General features: G+C 41.0%; 1 protein-coding gene across 1 annotated transcript; it reads right to left on the bottom strand.

The window, feature by feature from the left end:
- Positions 1 to 8767: 8767 nt before the first annotated feature.
- Positions 8768 to 19783, bottom strand: LOC135463735 (uncharacterized). Its single transcript, XM_064741146.1, has 4 exons — positions 19469 to 19783; positions 13018 to 13885; positions 12363 to 12473; positions 8768 to 10148 (listed from the first exon to the last, which is right to left on the bottom strand). Exons 1-4 carry the CDS (start codon positions 19515 to 19517, stop codon positions 9110 to 9112), a joined length of 2067 nt encoding a protein of 688 aa, XP_064597216.1. The 5' UTR covers positions 19518 to 19783; the 3' UTR covers positions 8768 to 9109.
- Positions 19784 to 21110: the final 1327 nt, after the last annotated feature.

Raw genomic sequence — 21110 nt, forward strand, 5'->3', positions numbered from 1 at the left:
TTTATAGATTCATCTTCGTGTACCTGAAAGCTCAAAATGTTGACAGCTTTTCCCTGAAGCCAAACTTTATGTTCTTATATAGAAAACACTAGCATGTGAAACACCAAAATACACAATTTTCATATAGATCTTTTGAAATTTTGCTACGTTTGTTTCTCGATTCAGTATGTGTATACCATATACATATTCTACAATAATATTCTGAATGAGATGTCAGAATTATACTCTGATGGCAATGGTCGTAAATCAAAGCTTCGCTGCCTTCAGAGTCTTGAGCACTGGATGAGCATTGTTTACGGCTTCGTAATTTTGCTTTTTTTGAAACCATAACAATATCCATCGACAAATTACCCGTTATTGACACAGGGAATCGCGGGCGTCACTCTGCGCCCGCAAGAAAACAAGATACATTATAGTAACAGTATTATAAAACATTTATATGAGTTATCTGGGATATATAACAAGTAAGGTAAAACCCAAATCATCAATGTTGTTTTTTTAGAAAGGTAGAGCTAAGGTCAGAATGGGAATTACATGCACATGTATATGAAACAGACCTGTGTGAAAGTTTGTTTTCGGTGTTTTCATAAATTATAAGAACAACTGTATTGTGTAATAAAGGTCTCGGGGCCTCCATGGCTCAGTTGGGTAGCGCGCTAGCACAGCGTAACGACCCAGGAGTCTCTCACCAATGCGGTCGCTGTGAGTTCAAGTCCAGCTCATGCTGGCTTCCTCTCCGGCTGTACGTGGGAAGGTCTGCCAGCAACCAGCTTCCCCCGGGCTCTGCCCCGTTTCCACCCACCATAATGCTGGCCGCCGTCGTATAAGTGAAATATTCTTGAGTACGGCGTAAAACACCAATCCAATAAATTCACAAACAGTGTGAAGTGCTGCATATATTTGTCTTCATTTTTTAGATGAATAAGATCAACTAGTTTTAACAGTTATTCAGTCCAGGCATCAAACATTTGAACGTGAGTTCTGCATATATGTTTTTTTATGAGTTTATATGTAGAGTAATTGTCAAACGTGCCCTTCATGTAGATTGTGCTCGGGGATTTCTCCTTTCCTGTCCACGGGGCATGTTAGCGCCTGCACATACGCTTATATAGCTTTAGGAAACGGACTTCGTACATTTCAGCACCAGTACTTCCTCTATACATGTACGCTGATGTAAATGTCGGGCAGAAATCCGCCCGATTAAAATGGTCTTAATTTTATTTGGTGTTCTGTGCCTTGCTCAAGATTTTTCAACGAATTAACTTTATTCTCATTTCATTAAATACATACAACCTCAAAAAAGGGAGAGTTTGACAGTCAGTCATATGTTAAACTATATGCATTTTATGAATAAAGTGCAAGCTTCGGGGGTTACTAAAAATATCTGCTCATATTTTGTTCATTTAGTACCATTAAAGGGTATACAAGCAAATGTTTGGTTTGTTTACGAGGTCTTCAACTGGCTGCAGACCAGTTAACCTCCGACAAGGATGTGCAACCTTCACCTTGTCTTCAATCACTGACCAACACTGGGAGATATAGGAACACAAGACAGATAACTGTCACCTTGTTTTCAATCCCTGGTCACAAGACAGATGACAGTCACTTTGTCTTCAATCCCTGGCAGACCCTGGGAGATATAGGAACACAAGACAGATGAAAGTCACCTTGTCTTCAATCACCAGCCAACCCTGGGAGATATAGGAACATAAGACAGATGACAGTCACCTTGTCTGCAATCCCTGGCCAACCCTGGGAGATATAGGAACACAAGACAGATGACCGTCACCTTGTTTTCAATCATTGGCCAACCCTGGGGGATATAGGAACACAAGACAGATGACAGTCACCTTGTTTTCAATCACCAGCCAACCCTGGGAGATATAGGAACACAAGACAGATGACCGTCACCTTGTCTTCAATCCCTGGCCAACCCTGGGAGATATAGGAACACAAGACAGATGACCGTCACCTTGTTTTCAATCATTGGCCAACCCTGGGGGATATAGGAACACAAGACAGATGACAGTCACCTTGTTTTCAATCACCAGCCAACCCTGGGAGATATAGGAACACAAGACAGATGACCGTCACCTTGTCTTCAATCCCTGGCCAACCCTGGGAGATATAGGAACACAAGACAGATGACCGTCACCTTGTCTTCAATCACCAGCCAACCCTGGGAGATATAGGAACAAAAGACAGATGACCGTCACCTTGTCTTCAATCCCTGGCCAACCCTGGAGAGATATAGGAACACAAGACAGATGACAGTCACCTTGTCTCCAATCATTGGCCAACCCTGGGAGATACAGGAACACAAGACAGATGACCGTCACCTTGTTTTCAATCATTGGCCAACACTGGGAGATATAGGAACACAAGACAGATGACCGTCACCTTGTCTTCAATCACCGACCAACCAAGGGAGATATAGGAACACAAGACAGATGACCGTCACCTTGTCTTCAATCCCTGGCCAACCCAGGGAGATATAGGAACACAAGACAGATGACCGTCACCTTGTCTTCAATCACCAGCCAACCCTGGGAGATATAGGAACAAAAGACAGATGACCGTCACCTTGTCTTCAATCCCTGGCCAACCCTGGAGAGATATAGGAACACAAGACAGATGACAGTCACCTTCTCTCCAATCATTGGCCAACCCTGGGAGATATAGGAACACAAGACAGATGACAGTCACCTTCTCTCCAATCATTGGCCAACCCTGGGAGATACAGGAACACAAGGACAGATGACCGTCGCCTTGTCTTCAATCACCTGCCAACTCAGGGGTACATAGAAAGAAAAGACAGATGACCGTTACCAGTAGGCATGAACAAGGTGTGTCTTGTATTTCTAACGGAATTAAGATTTTATGTTTTGCGGCATAATCCACCAGAATGGTGTGCTTTTTGTTATAAGGGTTCATTGAAGAACCATTAAAAAGGGATTCTCTGAACAGCTTTTGTGGAAGACATTGCATGATGGGTAATTGTCTTGAGGAGCAAACAGGTTCGTGAAACTATATTACCACTAGTTGCAGAGTAGTTTATTCCAGTCTTTAAGGACATTCGGGATGACATAATAATGTAGATAGAGTGTAAAAAAGCACGAATTATTTCCAACTTCTAAGTACTATACACGGCATTTATACAAATAGTCGAAATTAAAAGTTATAATAAAATCTTTTTTTCCTTAAGTACAATTAAGATGAAAAACAGATGAGTTTCTAACAGAGCAGGGATTTGTCTTCACTTTCTGGTAATAAAGCTATGTGTCATCAAATGGTGAAAGATATTAGCACGTTTTTTGTTCTTCAGGAAATATTGACTGTCTTTGGAAAGCTCTAAAACTTAAGCAGCCAGAGGTTAAACTTCTCCGTGAGAGCTCTACAACGTAAGCAGCTGAAGGATAAACTTCTCCGTGAGAGCTCTACAACTTAAGCAGCAGAAGGTTAAACTTCTCCGTTTGAGCTCTACAACGTAAGCAGCTGAAGGTTAAACTTCTCAGTGAGAGCTCTATAACTTAAGCAGCTGAAGGTTAAACTTCTCCGTGAGAGCTCTACAACGTAGGCAGCTGGAGATTAAACTTCTCCTTGAGAGCTCTATAACTTAAGCAGCTGAAGGTTAAACTTCTCCGTGAGAGCTCTACAACTTAAGCAGCAGGAGGTTAAACTTCTCCGTGAGATTGAGAGAGAAGCAGAGTTGAAATCATTTCAGAATGCGGATAAAAAAGTACGTTTTTTTAGAAGTTCTCGTATTCTTGTATTTATTCCTTCTCCTTTCTGAAATGAGCGTTTTGTACAGAAATCTGATTTATTGATGTTAAACCGATCGGATTTTATATTAGTTGTGTCTGTGATATCACTCAGACAACAAACTTTCCGTTAAATTTAAACAGAATAATTTTTTTTAAGTATATCAAACTGAGTAGCTTGGGAATGACAAAAATCTGAAAGTGTAGCAAAAACGTAGGTACCTCTTAAGCACGATCTGTTAGCGGTTTGAACCAATGATATTTCATGAGATCTATTTCAGTCATAAACTTGGGATTCCTTACCATTTCAACACAATTTCTCAAAAGCACCTTACGACTCTGGCTCCAGTTGTTCAAACGTCTATTAATGTTAAGCTTAAATCTTAAAACCAGTCTTGTTTTAATACAAAAACCGATCGACCTAAACCAGTCTTACCTGCTAATACACTTTTGAACAACTGAAACCTGGATATTAAGCCGTATACAGAGGTTACTTAATACGTAACTGATACATAATTTAATGAAACAGGCCTGACATGTAATTTGACCCCAGGTCCGACTTTTTCTTCATGAAAGCCACATGCAGTAGAAAGCTCTAATAAGTCATAGACTATCTGTCATCTCCGAGATATGTAGTCATTTTCTGTAGCGGAAGAGCCTCTAGATATCAAGCGCCTACATCAGTAATAGTCAAAGGATACTTGAAGCCGTTTTTAGCTCCGATTAAAGGGCCAGATAATGGATAAGTATCGTTCTAACTGGACAGCTGGAATAAGACTCCAAGGACCCGGCATCAAATTATGCTGTGTCTTTCTCGCGTGTAGATTATAACACAGGAGGGGTAACTTTATGGACAAACATGTTTATAAAGACAATTAATCCTGAACATATACTCATTAGTGGTAAGATCTGCTACCGGTCTGCAAATGATCCTGGTTTCCTCCCATAATAATGTTAGGCGCCGTGATATAAGCGAAATGTTCTTGAACAGAGAGTAAAACACCAGTCAAAAAATGACCAGGACGATGAAGGCAATATTTGCGAGCTTGCTTTCTATTTAAAACTAGGGAACAAAATTCACGATTATAAATACCGTTAAGACAACCCAGGAAATTTGGAGCGTTATCCGTTTGAAAATATATTGATATTATATATTAATATAGTATCACGAAGGAAGAGGGACTGCTCCCAGTCTATGAAGGCACCAGAGGGGTTAACCATCAGAGAAGGGAACCCGCATATAAAGAAAATTTCCGGTTATCAAAGACACTCTTCTTGTGGCTTTACTTGGTCGAGTTCTTGGCATGCTCTCGCTCGAGCCGGAGACGCCGTTCGGTGGGGCGTTCTGTATAACTTGTCTCACCTGTTTTAGTATTTGCCACTGGCATACGAATACGGTTGCAGTACACGGCAAAGTTATTAGACAATATTAGAATCAGGCACTGAAGTGTCTTCCCTGTGTATCACGTTTCAATCAGACAATTTTTCATGTAGCTGTCATATCCATATAACTGACATTTAAAGGATAGAAAAACTGTTAGGGCTGAGGCAAATAACAAGCAAAAAGCGATTGAAACAGCAAAACGACGTGGAGTAACGATATCGGGATACCGAAGAGGTCTGTAGCAGGTTATATAACGGTCCTCACTGATCGCTACAAACAAATTGACTTCACAAAATCCACACATGATAATCAGATTTCTGTAAACCGAACAAGGTAAATCCCCGAAAAACCAGTCTTCTAACACCAAAGCCTAGGGAAGGAAAACTGCCTGCGTTATTACTGTTGGCACATCCCCGACGGCAAGACCCGTCACCAAATTGCAGGTGACTTTATGTAAGGTGCGCCTCTTGCAGGCTGTTGCCACCAGTAAGATGTTCCCGACGACTCCCAGAGAGTTATGAAGAAAACGATGAATTCTATTGTAACGAAAAATGTCTTACTTATATTCACGGTAAAGGAATTCATTGCAGACTAGTTCGTTACAGTGTATATTCCAATGTATCCTGCCCAAGGGTGTTTAAACCTTAGAAGAAAATCGAGCACTCTTTAACATGAGTTCCTGATTTATTGGAAAGCGCGGCGAGTATATACATTGTACGAACGTCAAAGAGGGTGTGTTCACCTTTCCATGGTTACGCTCTATATCTCCATATGTATGCATCTTAATTAATGAGTTGTGGACCTGCGTGGCCTGGGTGGTTAGCGTGCTAGTGCGGCGCAATGACCCAGGAGCCCCATTACCAATGCAGTCGCTGTGAAAACAGTCTTTGGCAAATGGGCGTCTGTAATACAATACTAAACCTACACCCTTCGGAATGCATGTGCGGAACTCGGTCATTTGCTTTAATGTGAATTACAGGCACATTTATTCATTTACGTTTGATCGGTCAAACTGAACTACCACTCATTAATTAAGACGTGATTAAGGAGCGGTAGCCAGCCGTACCATCACAGAACTTATACAACACTAGGGGATGCTCGGTAACACCTAGAAGTTTGTTGTTGGCGCCAAAGCCATGTATCAAGAAACAACCTTTGCTGTAGCTCACATTTGGTCGTTAGACACACATTACTTGTCGTCCATAACAATGTCAATTAATCTTTCAGGTATTGATATTCCTGACGTGTTGATTTTTACTGATCCTATTTCTGCTTAAGCGATTATGCCCGGTGACGTTTTTTGATATTTACATCAACAAAATGAAACTTTAACTGAGATGAATTAACAAGAGGCCGCACCTCAACGGTTAGGTGTGACCGTGTTCCAATGATCACCCTGTCGTCGTTGCTCTGGTTTTATACCGTATGTGGTACGTCTTAATTATATTTTAAAACAGATAAGTACTCACGAGGTACTTATCTGCAATGACTTCCTCTTCAGATTTGTATCACAGGTAAGACATTTTCATTAACTACTGCTGGTGTGACAATAGAGCTCGGGGTTTTCTTCATAACTTTCATTCTGATAGTAGTCGGAAAAATATTTAGGTGGCCACAGTTTACCACAGACAAGCATTACACATGGTCGCCTACCCTCTTTTTATGACACTGGGGATCTTTGGTGTCTGCTCATGTCATCGGGGATCCTTGGTGTCTGTCCATGCCATCAAGGATGCTTTGTGTCTGCTCTTGTCAACAGAAATCTTTGGCGTCTGCTCATGATCACGATTGGCAAAAAATTAATGGATTGTTGACTGTCCCAAGTCCAAGCCGTCATCCAAATCTGCATATTTTTGCTGATATACACGCAAACACAAACAAATGATTACATTAGCTCTTTACCCGTAGGTAATAATTATAGGATATACAGTTACCGAAATCCGCTCTGTGACAAGAGGTAATATTGTTTTTAATTTCTTCAGTCCCCTCCACTCATACAATCGTCTTATAAGTGTGCGAGCCATTAAACGCTCACCAGAATATAAAATCAACTTTATTAAAACTGACTTCACGCGCTGCCTCATTGTCTGGTGACCTCATGCCACTGCATCTCTCCTAAGGCAAGCACCCGAGGGTAAATCAGTGTTAGTTTCAACCCTGCCTCACCTAACATGAAGTTAATATTTAGACTATATTACACAACGTCTCGGACGCATCCTGTTTGGCATCGAATAAAGTTTGTCGTTTATTATCATCTCTTCTCTGGTTTTAGAAAAAAGACGTTTCCTGTTCGCAAATAAAGTTCCGTTCCGAGTGTTAATTAAATATTCGGTGTTTTGTGTATTCGGTTTTTTTTTTCTTCTTTTATATTTTTATATTTCTTATTTGTACAAATGTATTCTGTTCTCGAGTTTAAGTGAGTTAATGGTAGACCTTTTGTGTTTGTTAGAGTTTTGAGTCACCTATCTCGTGAGACAATTCTGGGATGTTTGAAGAAAATTCAACATGAGCTGAAGAATTAGTCATCACACAAACCTAAACCCCCTAAATCTTTGGTTTTTTTTTTTACTTCACAAGGCGTTTGTCGATTGTAAAATGTCCATATCTCATCACTTACGCTAAACGATATAAATATTGATTATATATCCCAGCAGAGAATTAACATCATATAGAGTATACTTAAAATCTAATGAAGGACGGGTTTCTTGAGAAGTCAAGGTACTTTAGATAAAGTATTCAACACTGTAGTATTTTGATGATGTAGTTTTTCTTATCTTTGTTATCGTGGTGTATTTTGGTTCTTGGATTTAAGACAGGCGTTTGCGTTCTTTCTTTTAGGTACACATGTAGTATGTTTACATGTCCTAACTGTTTATATAAGTATTCTTTAAACAAGTCACAACAATATTTCTTTAAGCATTATAATTATTATAAATGCATCTTGAATTCGATTTAAGTAAGAAATATGAAATATCTGCTCTGTTTGTTGTTATGAAGCCATTGCGTTACTGATTGGTGTTTTACGCCGTACTCAAGAATATTTCACTTAAACTGCGGCGGGCAGCGTTATGGTAGGAGGAAAACGCAGAGCCCGGTGGACACCCACGACCATCCTCAGGTTGCAGACTGGACTTCCCACGTGCAGTCGTAGAGGAAGCCTGCACTAACCGCTCGGCCAATCATGACGACAATATGGATGGTCCAAAAGAATTCTCCAGCCTTAAAGACCTGTATTATGTAGGCCAAACAATTCATAGCATACGACTATCATTAGCAGAAGTCTTATTTTTGTAATTTTTGATTCTAAACGCAAAACTAAATGGACTACGATTAGATATTTGATACAAATGTTATACGCATACTTATTCTTTTTGTATGCATTTACATTAAATTATCTTATTATGTTACAAAGAAAATCTTAAGAAGTATGACCGTTGCTTCCCTCTTTTTTCAATTTTACCTGTAAAGTACTTTGAAGGTCATTTTAAACTTACATATTTTCTAATGCGATCTTCGTTTTCTAGCATAAATTTATTTTATGGTAATTAATGACAGATGCATACAAAATAAGTTGGTCAAAGTTGGTTATCGAAATATCACATTTCACTTGAAAACCAATACATATAATTCCTGTTTCAATTTAATTAGTTTATGAAGTCACATTCGTAATGCGAATATGCTCTAAATATACACAGCCTTCATGAATAGACTAAACAGTTGTCTTTTCAGTAATGTGTACCGATGTGTCAGAGTCGCCCACACAGAGACAGGGAGAGGAGAGGATGGGATGCCAGGACGTCCCTTCAAACAAAGTGTAGAGTATATTTTCTATCCAGGATTTAATAAGATTTCAGACAAATGACTTTTCTGAAGTCATGGCATTTGTATTCAAGCTTCTATGAAGCTAAGTGACTCCAATGCCCCGGTGTAAAAGAACCACAGACCGAATATAGATGTATATTGTTTATTTGCCCCAGTTAGAGGCTCCAGAACAACATTTGCCGACGTTATTTGTGACGCTACAGCACAGTGCAAGTCGCGAACTTCCACAGCAATCCGCCAGTCGCAAACTGGCACAACAAGATACTCTGGGCTGCGAGCTGCCGCAACACATGGTCCTGGACCGTGACACGGGAACTCCGAGTGCAGCGCGACTCGTAGCGCAACATTCCGGTTTTCGTGATGTGGAGCAACAGTCTCCTTGACTCCACGCTGTGGAAGCCGATGCTACAAGCTGACTTCTTTGGTACTGTGGTTGTTGTCCATAACGTCTCGTGCTTTGACAACACTCAGGCCGCCTGGTGGTTGAGCAACAATCCGTCGGCTGCTGCTGTCGCTGTTGACGTTGCTGTGGTTGCCACAAAGGCTGGGCTACGCTGGAAACAGGATGGTAAGATCTCTCCGGTACGGAACTTTGTGGAGCGCGCTGCCTCGAACTGGCGCAACATTCCGGTCGTCGCGTTGTGGAGCAGCAGTCCGTCGGTGGTGCTTGCGGTCGATAAATTGCTTGACCGGAACTCTGAAGCCTCCGCTGTTTTGAGGACTGGCAACACTCTGGCCTTCTTGTTGTCAAACAGCAGATAGCAATGGAAGATCTACCTTGGGTCGCAGGGCTCCATCTTTCCTGGGTTGGCTGAGAATATTGCTGCTGTGTGTGAGATACAGATTGCAGTCGACCGGATTGGTACACAGCTCGTTGTTGAGTGTCAGGAAAGGATTGCCCGGCAATCCCCGTTGGTCGTGCGCCTCTTTCGTGCGCTGGAGCGGCCACAGATGCCGCGGCAGTGGCGACAACAGTTGGCGCAGAGCGAGCCGCACCCACGGACTGCGCCGAGTACCAGCTAGTCCCCTGTTGTTGCCGTAGTTGTTCTTGAACTGCAGCTGATGCTGTCGCGGTGCATCTCGGAATCCCCTGTCCGTATCTTGAAGGGCAGCAAGACGTGCATGATCTCTCCCGACGGGTTGATGTGCACTGTGCCGGAAACCCCCCCATTTGGTTTGACCTGAAGGTAAATTTCAATAAAACAAAAATACTGTAAAGTCGCTTAAAGCGTATATTTCGTCATTTATATAATATCTGTAGTATTTATTTATTTATTTCCTGTTTACAAAAAACAATCCTTTTAAGTTTTACTCAGCTTTATTATTTATATATTTGATTGGTATTTTACGCCGTACGCAAGAATATTTCACATTTCAGACGGCGGCCAGCATTATGGTCAGAGGAAACCGGACACACCCAGGGGAAACCCCTGACCATCTGCAGGCTGGTGATGGACCTTCCCGGGTAGGCTGGACAGGAAGCCAGCATGAGCTGGGCTGAAAGTCAGAGCGACCACATTGGTCATAGGCTCGTGGGTTATTGCCCCGCGCTAGCACGCTAACCACCTGGGCCTGGGAGGCGCCGCCTTTCTGATATGGTTTCATAGTTATAAATGTATGCCGCTATATGCTTCAGTCAAGGCATAGGCAAAATATATACGGCCAAAAACCTGAGTCAGGCAGTAGTATTCATGAGTCTTTAATTCAGTATTCTCTATTTTATCACATCGTAGATCGCTCAGCCTCATACTTAGATTAGTAACAGTCGAGTCTCTCTATTAACCACCCAGGTGGATTACATCGGAAGCGAGCTTGGTCCTCAGCCACAGTCTCATATAGGAATTATACCACTAAATACTAAATACTGATGAGAACGTACGAAACTATGGCTAAAAGCATCTGAATGCACTTTATGTCCTTGTGGAAAGTAAAAAAAAAAGGAAGAAACTGATATGCAAATCTATTTTTCATCTGTAAATTATACCACTATTAAGATGCGATCATTTGCACGATTCATGTGACCTGTTGTTTAAGTTTAACTTTTAACTGTTACAGTTTTGTAATCCAACAGAAAAACAAGAAGAAAAATGGTGGATTTTTTCCCATCAGTTTTTGTATTAGGTTAAACTCCTGTAAACACTCAGCTCAGAAATAGAAGAAATCTTTATTTATTTATTTTGTTGATTGGTGTTTGACGTCATTATGAGATCTGGAAATGCATAAATGAAGGTCAAATTGACGGCGAGACTGTTTTGTTGATGCCTAGCGTACAGCATTGGATTGCGCCAGGCGTTTCCATATTTGCATGTTCCTTTGCCGTTCACAAATCTCTTCCATTCATGCCAAACTGCTTCTGTTCTCTGTACGTTTGATACACGCGTCGGCAGTAATCCTTCAAACAGGGCCCTCGTACAAAGAACATGTGGTACATATCATTCTTTTATAACTCATTCATTTGATCTGCGGCAGGAAACATGAATTCTGTTTGTGATGGCAAAGTCAAAGTGTTAATGTTAGGCAGATGTTTGTCAATGTGCCATTCTACAGAAAGACCCCGATTCCCGACACTGCTATATGCAAGAAACTAACGTATATATTTAATATGCATTTTTGGCGCGGCAAGGAGAGTGATCACGTGATGATTTTTCATTTAATTTATGGGCCACATATTTACTTACATAACGTCTCCTTCATTCATTCATTATATGATATATTTGATTAGTATTTTAAGGCCAAAGCTGTTTCGTGTCGTCGTCCACTCAGACATTTCCTTAAGCGAATTGTCGATGTTAAATGACAGGAGAGAAAAGAGGAAGGGTGTTAAAAATATGACCGACCGACCAGCTGACCGACCAACCGACCGACCAAACTGACTGACGTCCCAACCTACCAACTGACTGACACACCGATTGACCAAACGATCGATTAACCAACTGACCGACCAAGTCACAAACAAACCGATCAATACACGGACAAACCAACTGACCGACCAACTCACCAACTGACCGACCAATGCACGGACAAACCGACAGCTGACGGACCAACCGACCCACCAACTGACCGATGGCTTAGCTGCAGCGAACATGTAGAGTATAAATGTGCAAATTAGCAACCGTCGCTTTATCTCATAAATGCGCCTCGTGAAATGTGTCACATTTAACGGAATGCCGTGAATAATCTACCATCGCACGTTAGATATCAGACACTTTTCCTGACGTAAAGCCGCAGCTGAGCTGGAAAGAGCTGGATTCGACTGGATTAAGCCAGATCAATGCAGTATTCGACCGAGCCAGTGAGGGTAATGCGAAGGTACTCAGACTGCGTGAACTACAAACCGTGCGCTCTTCTAACTTACAGCCATGCCTCACATCTTCAAGTTTGTATAGACCAGTTACCTTGAGACCGTACCAAGACGAACACAAGCCCCATTTCTGATCGCCATACATATCTGCTGTTGAGCGGGCACGTGTTTAGGTTGATTACACGTTTGTGTCGTTTGGGAATACCTACAATATATACAGCACCGATGAGACAGAGACCCATGAAACAGACAACAGATTAACCGCAAAACCATGTTGGTAAATGCATAATGAAATCAATTAAATTATATTCTAGAAAGTTTTAGAATGCAAATCAGTGTATTTTAAAGTACAGTGTAAATTAGAGTCTTTCTTTTTGGCTTTTCCTTTAAGGGCAAAACGACGTAAAGTGCAATATCCACCCGTAGAAAGACTATTCAAAACTGTGTCTGAAAATACATTTACGTTTTTTCGATTTTTATACGATGGAAGAACTTGCAAGAGACAAATGAGTTACAGGAAATGCATGTGAAAGCCTTTTATATGTTACTAATTACTACCGAATTCAAAGCCGTTATTATTTTTTGACACTACCAAAAGTACTCATCCAACGATTTCATTTTCTTTATCACGCTCATGGAAAACTTATCTTTGACTGTTTACGTAAACATTATTTTCGTTTCATACAGGAAAGAACGGAATACTAGAACAGTCTCACTTACTGTTTTCGCACTTGTTTACATATATTTACCTCGTCGTCCATCGACAACAGAAGCAGAGAGTTGAAGAACTGCAGTCAGAAATGGATGCCTTTGTCGTGCTGGAGACAAGTGATGTTGGTGCCGGCTGAACATATACTGGTGCTTGAGTGCGTTGGACATATACTGGCGCCTGGGTACGTTGGACATACACTGGCGCCTGGGTACGTTGTACATATACTGGCGCCTGCGTGCGTTGGACATATATTGGCGCCTGTGTGCGTTGGACGTAAACCGGCGGTCGCGTTGGGTGGACGTAAATTGGTGGTTCTGATGGGGGTTGGTATTTAGTTGGTGCTGGAGTCCACTGGCGGTAAACCGGGGGATGAGTAGGTTGCACGTAAACAGGCGGCTGTTGAGGCTGGGCATACAATGGCGCCTGTGTCGGATGGACGTAAACAGGCCTAGAAGTTGCTCGATGGTAGCTGCTCTGAACGGCTGGCTGCTTGTCGAACTCTCGTGGAATGTATCGTGGGGCAGGGTACTGATACACTCGCCTGTCTGCCCGATCGTGATAGCCACGACGCCTGTCCTGGGAGCTGGCAGCACCTGCAGCTGCCGCCACCGAGGCTGCCGCTGGCGAACCGGAAGCTGCCGCTGCAGCCGCGACTGAAGATGAGGCTGCTCCAGCCGCCGCTGAGGCACTGGCAGATGAAGACGCTGGTCCTGGCCAAGCCTTGTGTGGATAATGACGGCGGTCGTACACCTGGTACCCCACACCCTCCTGGTAGCCCCTCCCCTGGGGGTAGCCCGCGTGGTACTGCCTTCCACCTGTACCCGTGTTGTGCTGCTGTAATTCCGCCCCTATTCCGAACTCACCGTGACGGTAGTCCGAGAGATACCTCGATGCCTCCATGAAACCTGCGAAATATGAAGTAAAACTTATACCAAAACCCTTTTTGGACAAACACTAAAGAAAGGCCTAAGGTTGATACAACAAAGGCATTTCAGCCCTAAGTTAAAATTTCTCACTTCGTCACAATGCTTGGTATTTGGTAAACTGATATGTCTTAAGTTAAGATAACATTTACGAAGAGATTAAAAAGAGCAGAGTGAGTAAGTCGGAGATTTCGCCGTTATATTCATGTTTAAAACAAAATGAAAAATAAAAACTCCAAAACAAGTTGCAAACCGCTTTTTTCATTGTGTACATCTTAGTTTCAATCCAAACAGGTGTTTTTCTTTTTGCGGATGGTCCCATGTTCGGCGGACTGGAATCGAAAATGGCGGTTAGTGAAGTTCGCTTGCTGTTTGTGAGAACAGCAGCGTCATGGTCTTAACAATTATGTAAGGGAACAACTGACGCTATGGAACAACTGACGCTATGGAACAATTATACATTAGGGAACAGTTGTTATTTGGAAACAACTAGCTTAAGGGAAGAACTGACGCTAGGAAACAAGTGATAATAGGGAACAACTGATAATATGGAACAACTGATCATAGGGAACAACTAATAATATGGAACAACTGATGATAGGAACATCTGACGATAGGGAACATCTGACGATAAGGAAAAACTGATGATAGCAATAACTGATGATAGGGAACAACTGATAATAGGGAACAACTGATGATAGGGAACATCAAATTAGGGAAATAAATTATTTAGCTTCATATAACATGTTTTCAACATAGTAATCAACAGAACGATTTTAAAATGTATTAGAAATGTGTGGAAGTTGGAATATAACACCGTAGTTTACATGACATGCTGGATGAGGGAAAAAAACCTCGACTCATCCATAATAGCTAATTTCGCTGTATGTAGCTTTGCCTGTTCATCTTTCGGCCAGCTCGTCAGTTGTTCCCTAAAGCCAGTTGTTCCCTAAAGCCAGTTGTTCCCCCACGTCAGTTGTTCCATAGTGTCAGTTTTTGTCTGTCGTCAATTGTTCCCTAACGTCATTTGATCCATAATGTCATTTGTTCCATAATGTCATTTGTTCCATAATGTCAGTTGTTTCCATAATGTCAGTTGTTTCCTAATGTCAGTTAATCCAAAACACGTCAGTTGTAATGTCAATTGTTCCCTAATGTGAGTTGTTCTTTGATGTCAGTATTTCCTTTAAGTCAGTTGTTTCCAAAGGAAAATTGCTGGCAGGTGTCAGCTGTTCCATAACGTCATTTGTTCACTGAAGTCAGTTGTTCTTTGAAGTCAGTTGTTCCATGAAATCGGTGGTTCTCTTATGCCAGTTGTTTCCTGAAGTCAGGTGTTCCCTATCGTCAGTTGTTCTCTGGTGTCAGTTGTTTCCTGAAGTCAGATGTTTCCTAAAATCAGTTGATTTCTAACGCCAGTTGTTCCTTGAAGTTAGCTGTTCTCTAATGTCAGTTGTTCCCTAACGTCTGTTGTTCCTAACATCAGCTGTTTCCTAACATAAGTTATTCTCTGACATCAGTTGTTTCCTAAGGCCAGTCTTCCCGCACCCCATAACAACTTATTCCGTGTAATCAGTTGCTTTGAAGCAAACTAAAATGCTATGAAAATATTAACTGTGGTCCTGAAATTAAGTTTCACTTGTCTTTATATCACAATAAACATGAACTAATTCTTAATATCGTCTTAAAATGCCAACTCTGGGTACACTTCTGCTTTTTACCTCAATATTCCACGTTCTAGATTTGGACATGCAATGACAGCAGACTTCGGCAAACCAGTAGAGTCGACCATGTTTTATCGGTCAGTTGAGTGCAGCTGTGACGCAGGCTAAACATAACCGTTATACCAGGTCCTGTTGTTAATGGGCACAGCCTGTCCTTCCGACATCGATACTCTCTGGCTTATTTATCTCTGCAGCCTTGTTTACGCAACGCCTTTCGTTTAAAACTAACAGCCTAATGTGGGGCGGGGAGGGGGTGGGGGGCAATGTATTTTCTATCTGGGCCTAATAAGTTCTCCAACGACGATAGACGAGTATAAACTAAATTACCGCAAGTAATGGATATAAACACGTTGAAGCTGTATAATAGACAGGGAACAGTTTGACCCGTTACAATACCATTCTGTTACACTATAGCTACTACTTCTACTACATTTAGGGGAATTGGTTCTGGCCGAGTGGTAAGGTGGGTTACCAAACAACATATGGTGCGGGTTCAAAACCGACGAGGGACAGAGGATTTTTAGAATCCTCCGTTCTCACTGACTGCGGGTCCTTGGTGACAATACTTATTTATTTATTTTATTTGATTGGGATTTTACGCCGCACTCAAGAATATTTCACCTATACGACGGCGGCCAGTATTAAGATCATTATTGTGATCGGAGGAACCTTGGTGACAATAAGAAATCGAGGACGCTAGTGTGGCCATTTGTGCAGCCTTAAAAGTTCGTTGAAGTCCACTTGTGGTGGGAATATCTGCACATCACACACGGGGAAGATCATCAGTAGCTTACCAAATGTCGGTGGTTTAACTCAGGCGTTTACGGTTTCTCCGCTCGTAATGTTAACATGTATGGAATAAGCTAAAAACTTGTGAGTATATACGGCCTTAAGCAACAATCAAAGAAATAAATAAATAACACTGACTCATGTGAAAAACGTGCATTTTCTTTACAATTGTCGTCATCTAAATGATACTTAACAAGTATGGTGAAAACAGCTAGCGTGCCTGCTCCTTGAGGTTCAGTGTGACATCTTTGTCAAGAAAATCTAAAGAAACATCCGCGTAAATCCAACTTAAAGTGTAAATATTACAGTTCAATCTGACTTATTCTTTGCTGGTTTATTGTAATATCTATAAGTAACACGTGTTAAGCTGAATCGTCTTCCCTGGAGAAAACACTTTCCAGTGAGTCCTATACAAGCGCTCTACAAACGACCTGGTTTTACCACATGTCCATAAGCGTGAGTATGCAAAATGTATACGGGGTGGAATGTCAGAGTGGGTGTTGTCCAAACTTGTTCGATAGGAGCCTAAATCTGACTGAGTCAACATTTACGGTATTTATGTGATATCCTGATAGAGGAAGTGAGAAAACCTATAACACTAAGCCCCGAAACAGGATTTGTGGTCGACCCAAATCAGATATGTACGACCGCAAGTCCGGTCCGGAAAATACTCCGCGGAGTTTACATTTTGCATTCTCTGAACGCCGTGAGAAGCAATGTTATACACACCCAACGTAGGCAATTCTCAGTATGGGATGACTTTATGTCTGCTGAGTCTTTGATTTGCTAACGTGCATTAGAGGCAGCGAATGTATTAAACAGTTCTTTTAGTGTTCCCTTTAACAGCTCGCGATACATAAAGGATACAGTATTTTTGGGGGGTATTTGTAGTAGGCCTACAAGTGCAATATAATATATGTTCTCGCAAAAGAATTCCACAGCTTGGGAATTTTTTTTTGATCCCGCAGCCCATAAAAACCTTCCTAACATAACGAAAGTGTTTAATAGCAAGCACTCTGTAGATAATCATGATGTGGACTTTACATGAGCTGCCATTATTTTGATAGCTATTCTGGAAGGGTTATTTAAATGAAATGTGCGTTGGAACATTTATGGACCCATAAAAGTGACCAAAGAAAGTAATTGACAAATGGATTAGTCGCTAGTCTTGTCTAGGATCAAATCTCACCAAAAAAAAAAGAAAAAAATAGCTAGAGAAGGTTAGATTCGAACTCTCAGTGGCACTAATGGAATTCATGTGATCTCTGACGCAATTTGACATATATAAAGTCTTTCACATGTCACTATATCAATACAATGGTTTAGCTTTTAGACATGTCTCCACATATACCATTTTTTGTTGACGATTATAACCCTGCTATTTATATCATACATAAAGAACATATTCAACATACCTTCCTATCAAATATCTTCCAGATGTGTTAAGCTATGTGCACGATAAATCAAGTTACTCCTGACCTGAATCATACGTCGTATTCATTGACATAATATATTGGTAAGAACGGCCATGTGGTCATGATTGGGAATAAGTTGACATAGATCTGGACGATTTGTTAATCTTCACACCTATTCCTTTCGACGCATGCGCTCATGGTGCAACGTGCTTACGTGCTTACCTCCGCGACGTCATATTATTTCAAAATATGGAAAGCCTGCCTTTGGTAAACTCCTGTGGACACTTTTTCGTTTTCGGTTCTTGGTTTAGTTTTTACATTGTATGAAACAACACACAATGTTTAATTTTGATCATACATTGATTTACAACCCTCTACTCTGAAACTATAAACTAAAGCTTGGATAAGTATATATATTCAGGGTATCAGCAAATAAGTGTGGCCTGCCTGACTTCATACTACGGTATCTTGTACAGCCAATAGCTATGTTTTCTAGCGCTTTGCAGCGTAAGGATTCATGGTCATCTCGTGCTCACCCGCGCTGTGAGTAGTTGCAAATGTGATGTCGATTGAATTTTATATATAACCACCATATGTGGAGCTACAACGCGGAGCCTAACCGTCACTTATTTGAATATAGGCACAGAACAGGGCCCGGTCCTTCAATGACAACACCAGATTTTAAGCCATGTTTTCAAGCTGCATATAGCCCCAAAGTAATGATGTACCAGTATGATAAATAGGAATTTAATTTGCTGTTTTTATATGCCTTATAAGGCTTCCCTAAAATCTTAAGCTCTTAACATGTCTTGGAGTTGGACGCCCAAAGTCGTGAGTTCGAGTCTCACTCGAGCCAATATTTTCAGTGATAGCGCTGTCAATGCTTAAAATTCAATATATATGGTACATATTCCCTGGTAATATGACTTAGCTAATATACATTTGTGGAACTGGGTTTAGATGTCTAAATACGTCTATGCGATATCACAAGGACATATGCGTGCATCCTAAATGTAAGAAGATCTTAAGATGAATTATCAAAAGTTTTTGGACACAGATCCTACAATGACGACAGACCTTTACATGACGTGTCTTTTGAGGACAAATCCTTGCTTACTTAGAGCTCATAATCGTTTGGAGTACAGATACACATAGCCGTCATGTAAAAATTTTGTTTTTACGGACAGGTCTAGCCATGTTAATTATCTATATTTTTATATATGTTGGAAAACACAAACTAAGTAAGAGCTATTTGTTGTAGACTCCTAAGATTATACTACCCGATACGGGATATAGTTGAAATACCTATTTACTACAAGCCTTGTTTATCGGTTAAGGCTGGAATCTCTGTACATTGACAATTTACAAACGTTCGACGAATATTTGTCCCATCATTTAGGTTTAACTATTACAGTTAGCTGTGATCTCGTTTTACCACTTTAGACGTTTGATATTTTATGCCATATTGCGTCCGAATTACTATGGTCAAGTCGGTCGCCGTGAACACCTGAGCACCTTTAATGAACATATTAAACGAACCTACACTTTGTATACATCACGTACACTTAATAATGCATGTAATGAAGCGGAAACATAACATTTTGAGTTCAGTTTTCTTCTGGCTTATACAGCTTACTTACTGATAAGGCCTCCAAATGTCCAGATCCACAATGCCATGGCCGTTCTCATCTTGAATGACTTGCACCGTTACACCGAACCTCTCAGCGCCTTTATGGTCCGTCCAACAGATAAATACAATGCCTTTCAGCTGAGACAGCGGACGCTGCGGTAGCAGTTTTCCGTTAGATTAAGCAGACTCATAATTTTTACATCTTTGGCGAGGCTAACAAAGCCAAGCCGCCCTGATCGCCTGTTCAGTCTCGTCCATTCAAGAGAGTCATAGCACGGATAGAGCCGGATAGCGGAGAGTTTGAGATTACAAACCGAAGCGTGGAGAACGCGCATGTAACCGTTACCGGAGCTTGAGAAAGACAGGGATCTGATTGAAACCAGTCCTAAGCCTATATAGCGACAGCTACGATGCCTTGTGACGCCATTTTGCACAGTTATATTTTCAGAGGCATAAAAAGTAGCTCTATTTTTTTTAATGTTATTCAGCATACAGTGATGGGAAAGTACACCAAAAAGAAGCTATTCAGTATCACAGTTTTCAATGCTGGAGGAAGTATATTTTCAGGCTGAATAATGCAGACATGTCACTTGTATTTGTCGTTCATGTGCAGAAAGTAGTCCCAGTAGCATGCTCTCAAAATGGCGCGAATCGCTGCACAAGTCTGCATGTAACCAGCCAAAATGCCACTCGCTGTGTAATAAATGGTAGTGACAAATCGTCAGCGCCTAATTTGGCCAAAGTAGACACAGCCAACGCAATCGGTTGTTTATGACCGTTATTTTATTTCAACATTTGATTTTTTCCAGATGGGCTTGTTATCAAACTGTTCTAAACGTCAAGACCTGGCATGTAAACAATACATTCACGGCATTAGACCAGACTTCTGACAAGTTACCACAGAGCTTGATCAAAGGTTCGTGGTTCGACCATTACTAGTAATACAATGGTATTCATTTATTCTTTGATTAGCCGTATTAATATTTAACGTAAAACATAATTTAGAACCAATTTCGAAGTTATCAACTGTTTTATTCAGAAAAAATCAAAAAGACAAACTGCTGTGTTTTATACCCGGGATGTGGCTTAAAGATTTGTCACACAGGTCTAAATAAATAAATAAGTTAAGAGTAAAATGTTATAACAACATTCAGCAAGAACATTTTAGTCGAAACTAGAATAAAAACCGAATGAGAGTTGACTCAAAATGGCTGTATTGAACTCTGCAAGTCGGTGCTAAGAGCAACTGAAGTCTACGGTTACTGTGACGTCATCAGTGACGCTATTATTTATAAAGCGGAGATTTCGTAGTTTCGTCAGTATACTTTCTTTCGGTCCACACCCGGGCCAAGTCCACAAATCCATGTCTGACTTGAGAAAAACGTTGAATACGATTTTATAGCATATTTTGGGTCCTAGAAATTTAAATGTTGACCATGTCATGAATGTTATTTTATGAAAAATGTTTGAAAGTTAACTTCAACCAGTACTAAAGTCCGTAAGAATTGTGACAAGGTTTTAAATTTTGTCTGGAGAAAGGAAAGACTTTGTGCTATGAGCCACTGGTATACTGTATTCCGATTTGTTTTAAAATAATAACAAAGACAGTAATGAAATAAATAAAGAAATTAAATGGTAGACATCTGACCTCA

The sequence above is a fragment of the Liolophura sinensis genome, chromosome 3 (genome assembly GCF_032854445.1).
Source record: "Liolophura sinensis isolate JHLJ2023 chromosome 3, CUHK_Ljap_v2, whole genome shotgun sequence".
Taxonomy (NCBI): Eukaryota; Metazoa; Mollusca; class Polyplacophora; order Chitonida; family Chitonidae; genus Liolophura; species Liolophura sinensis.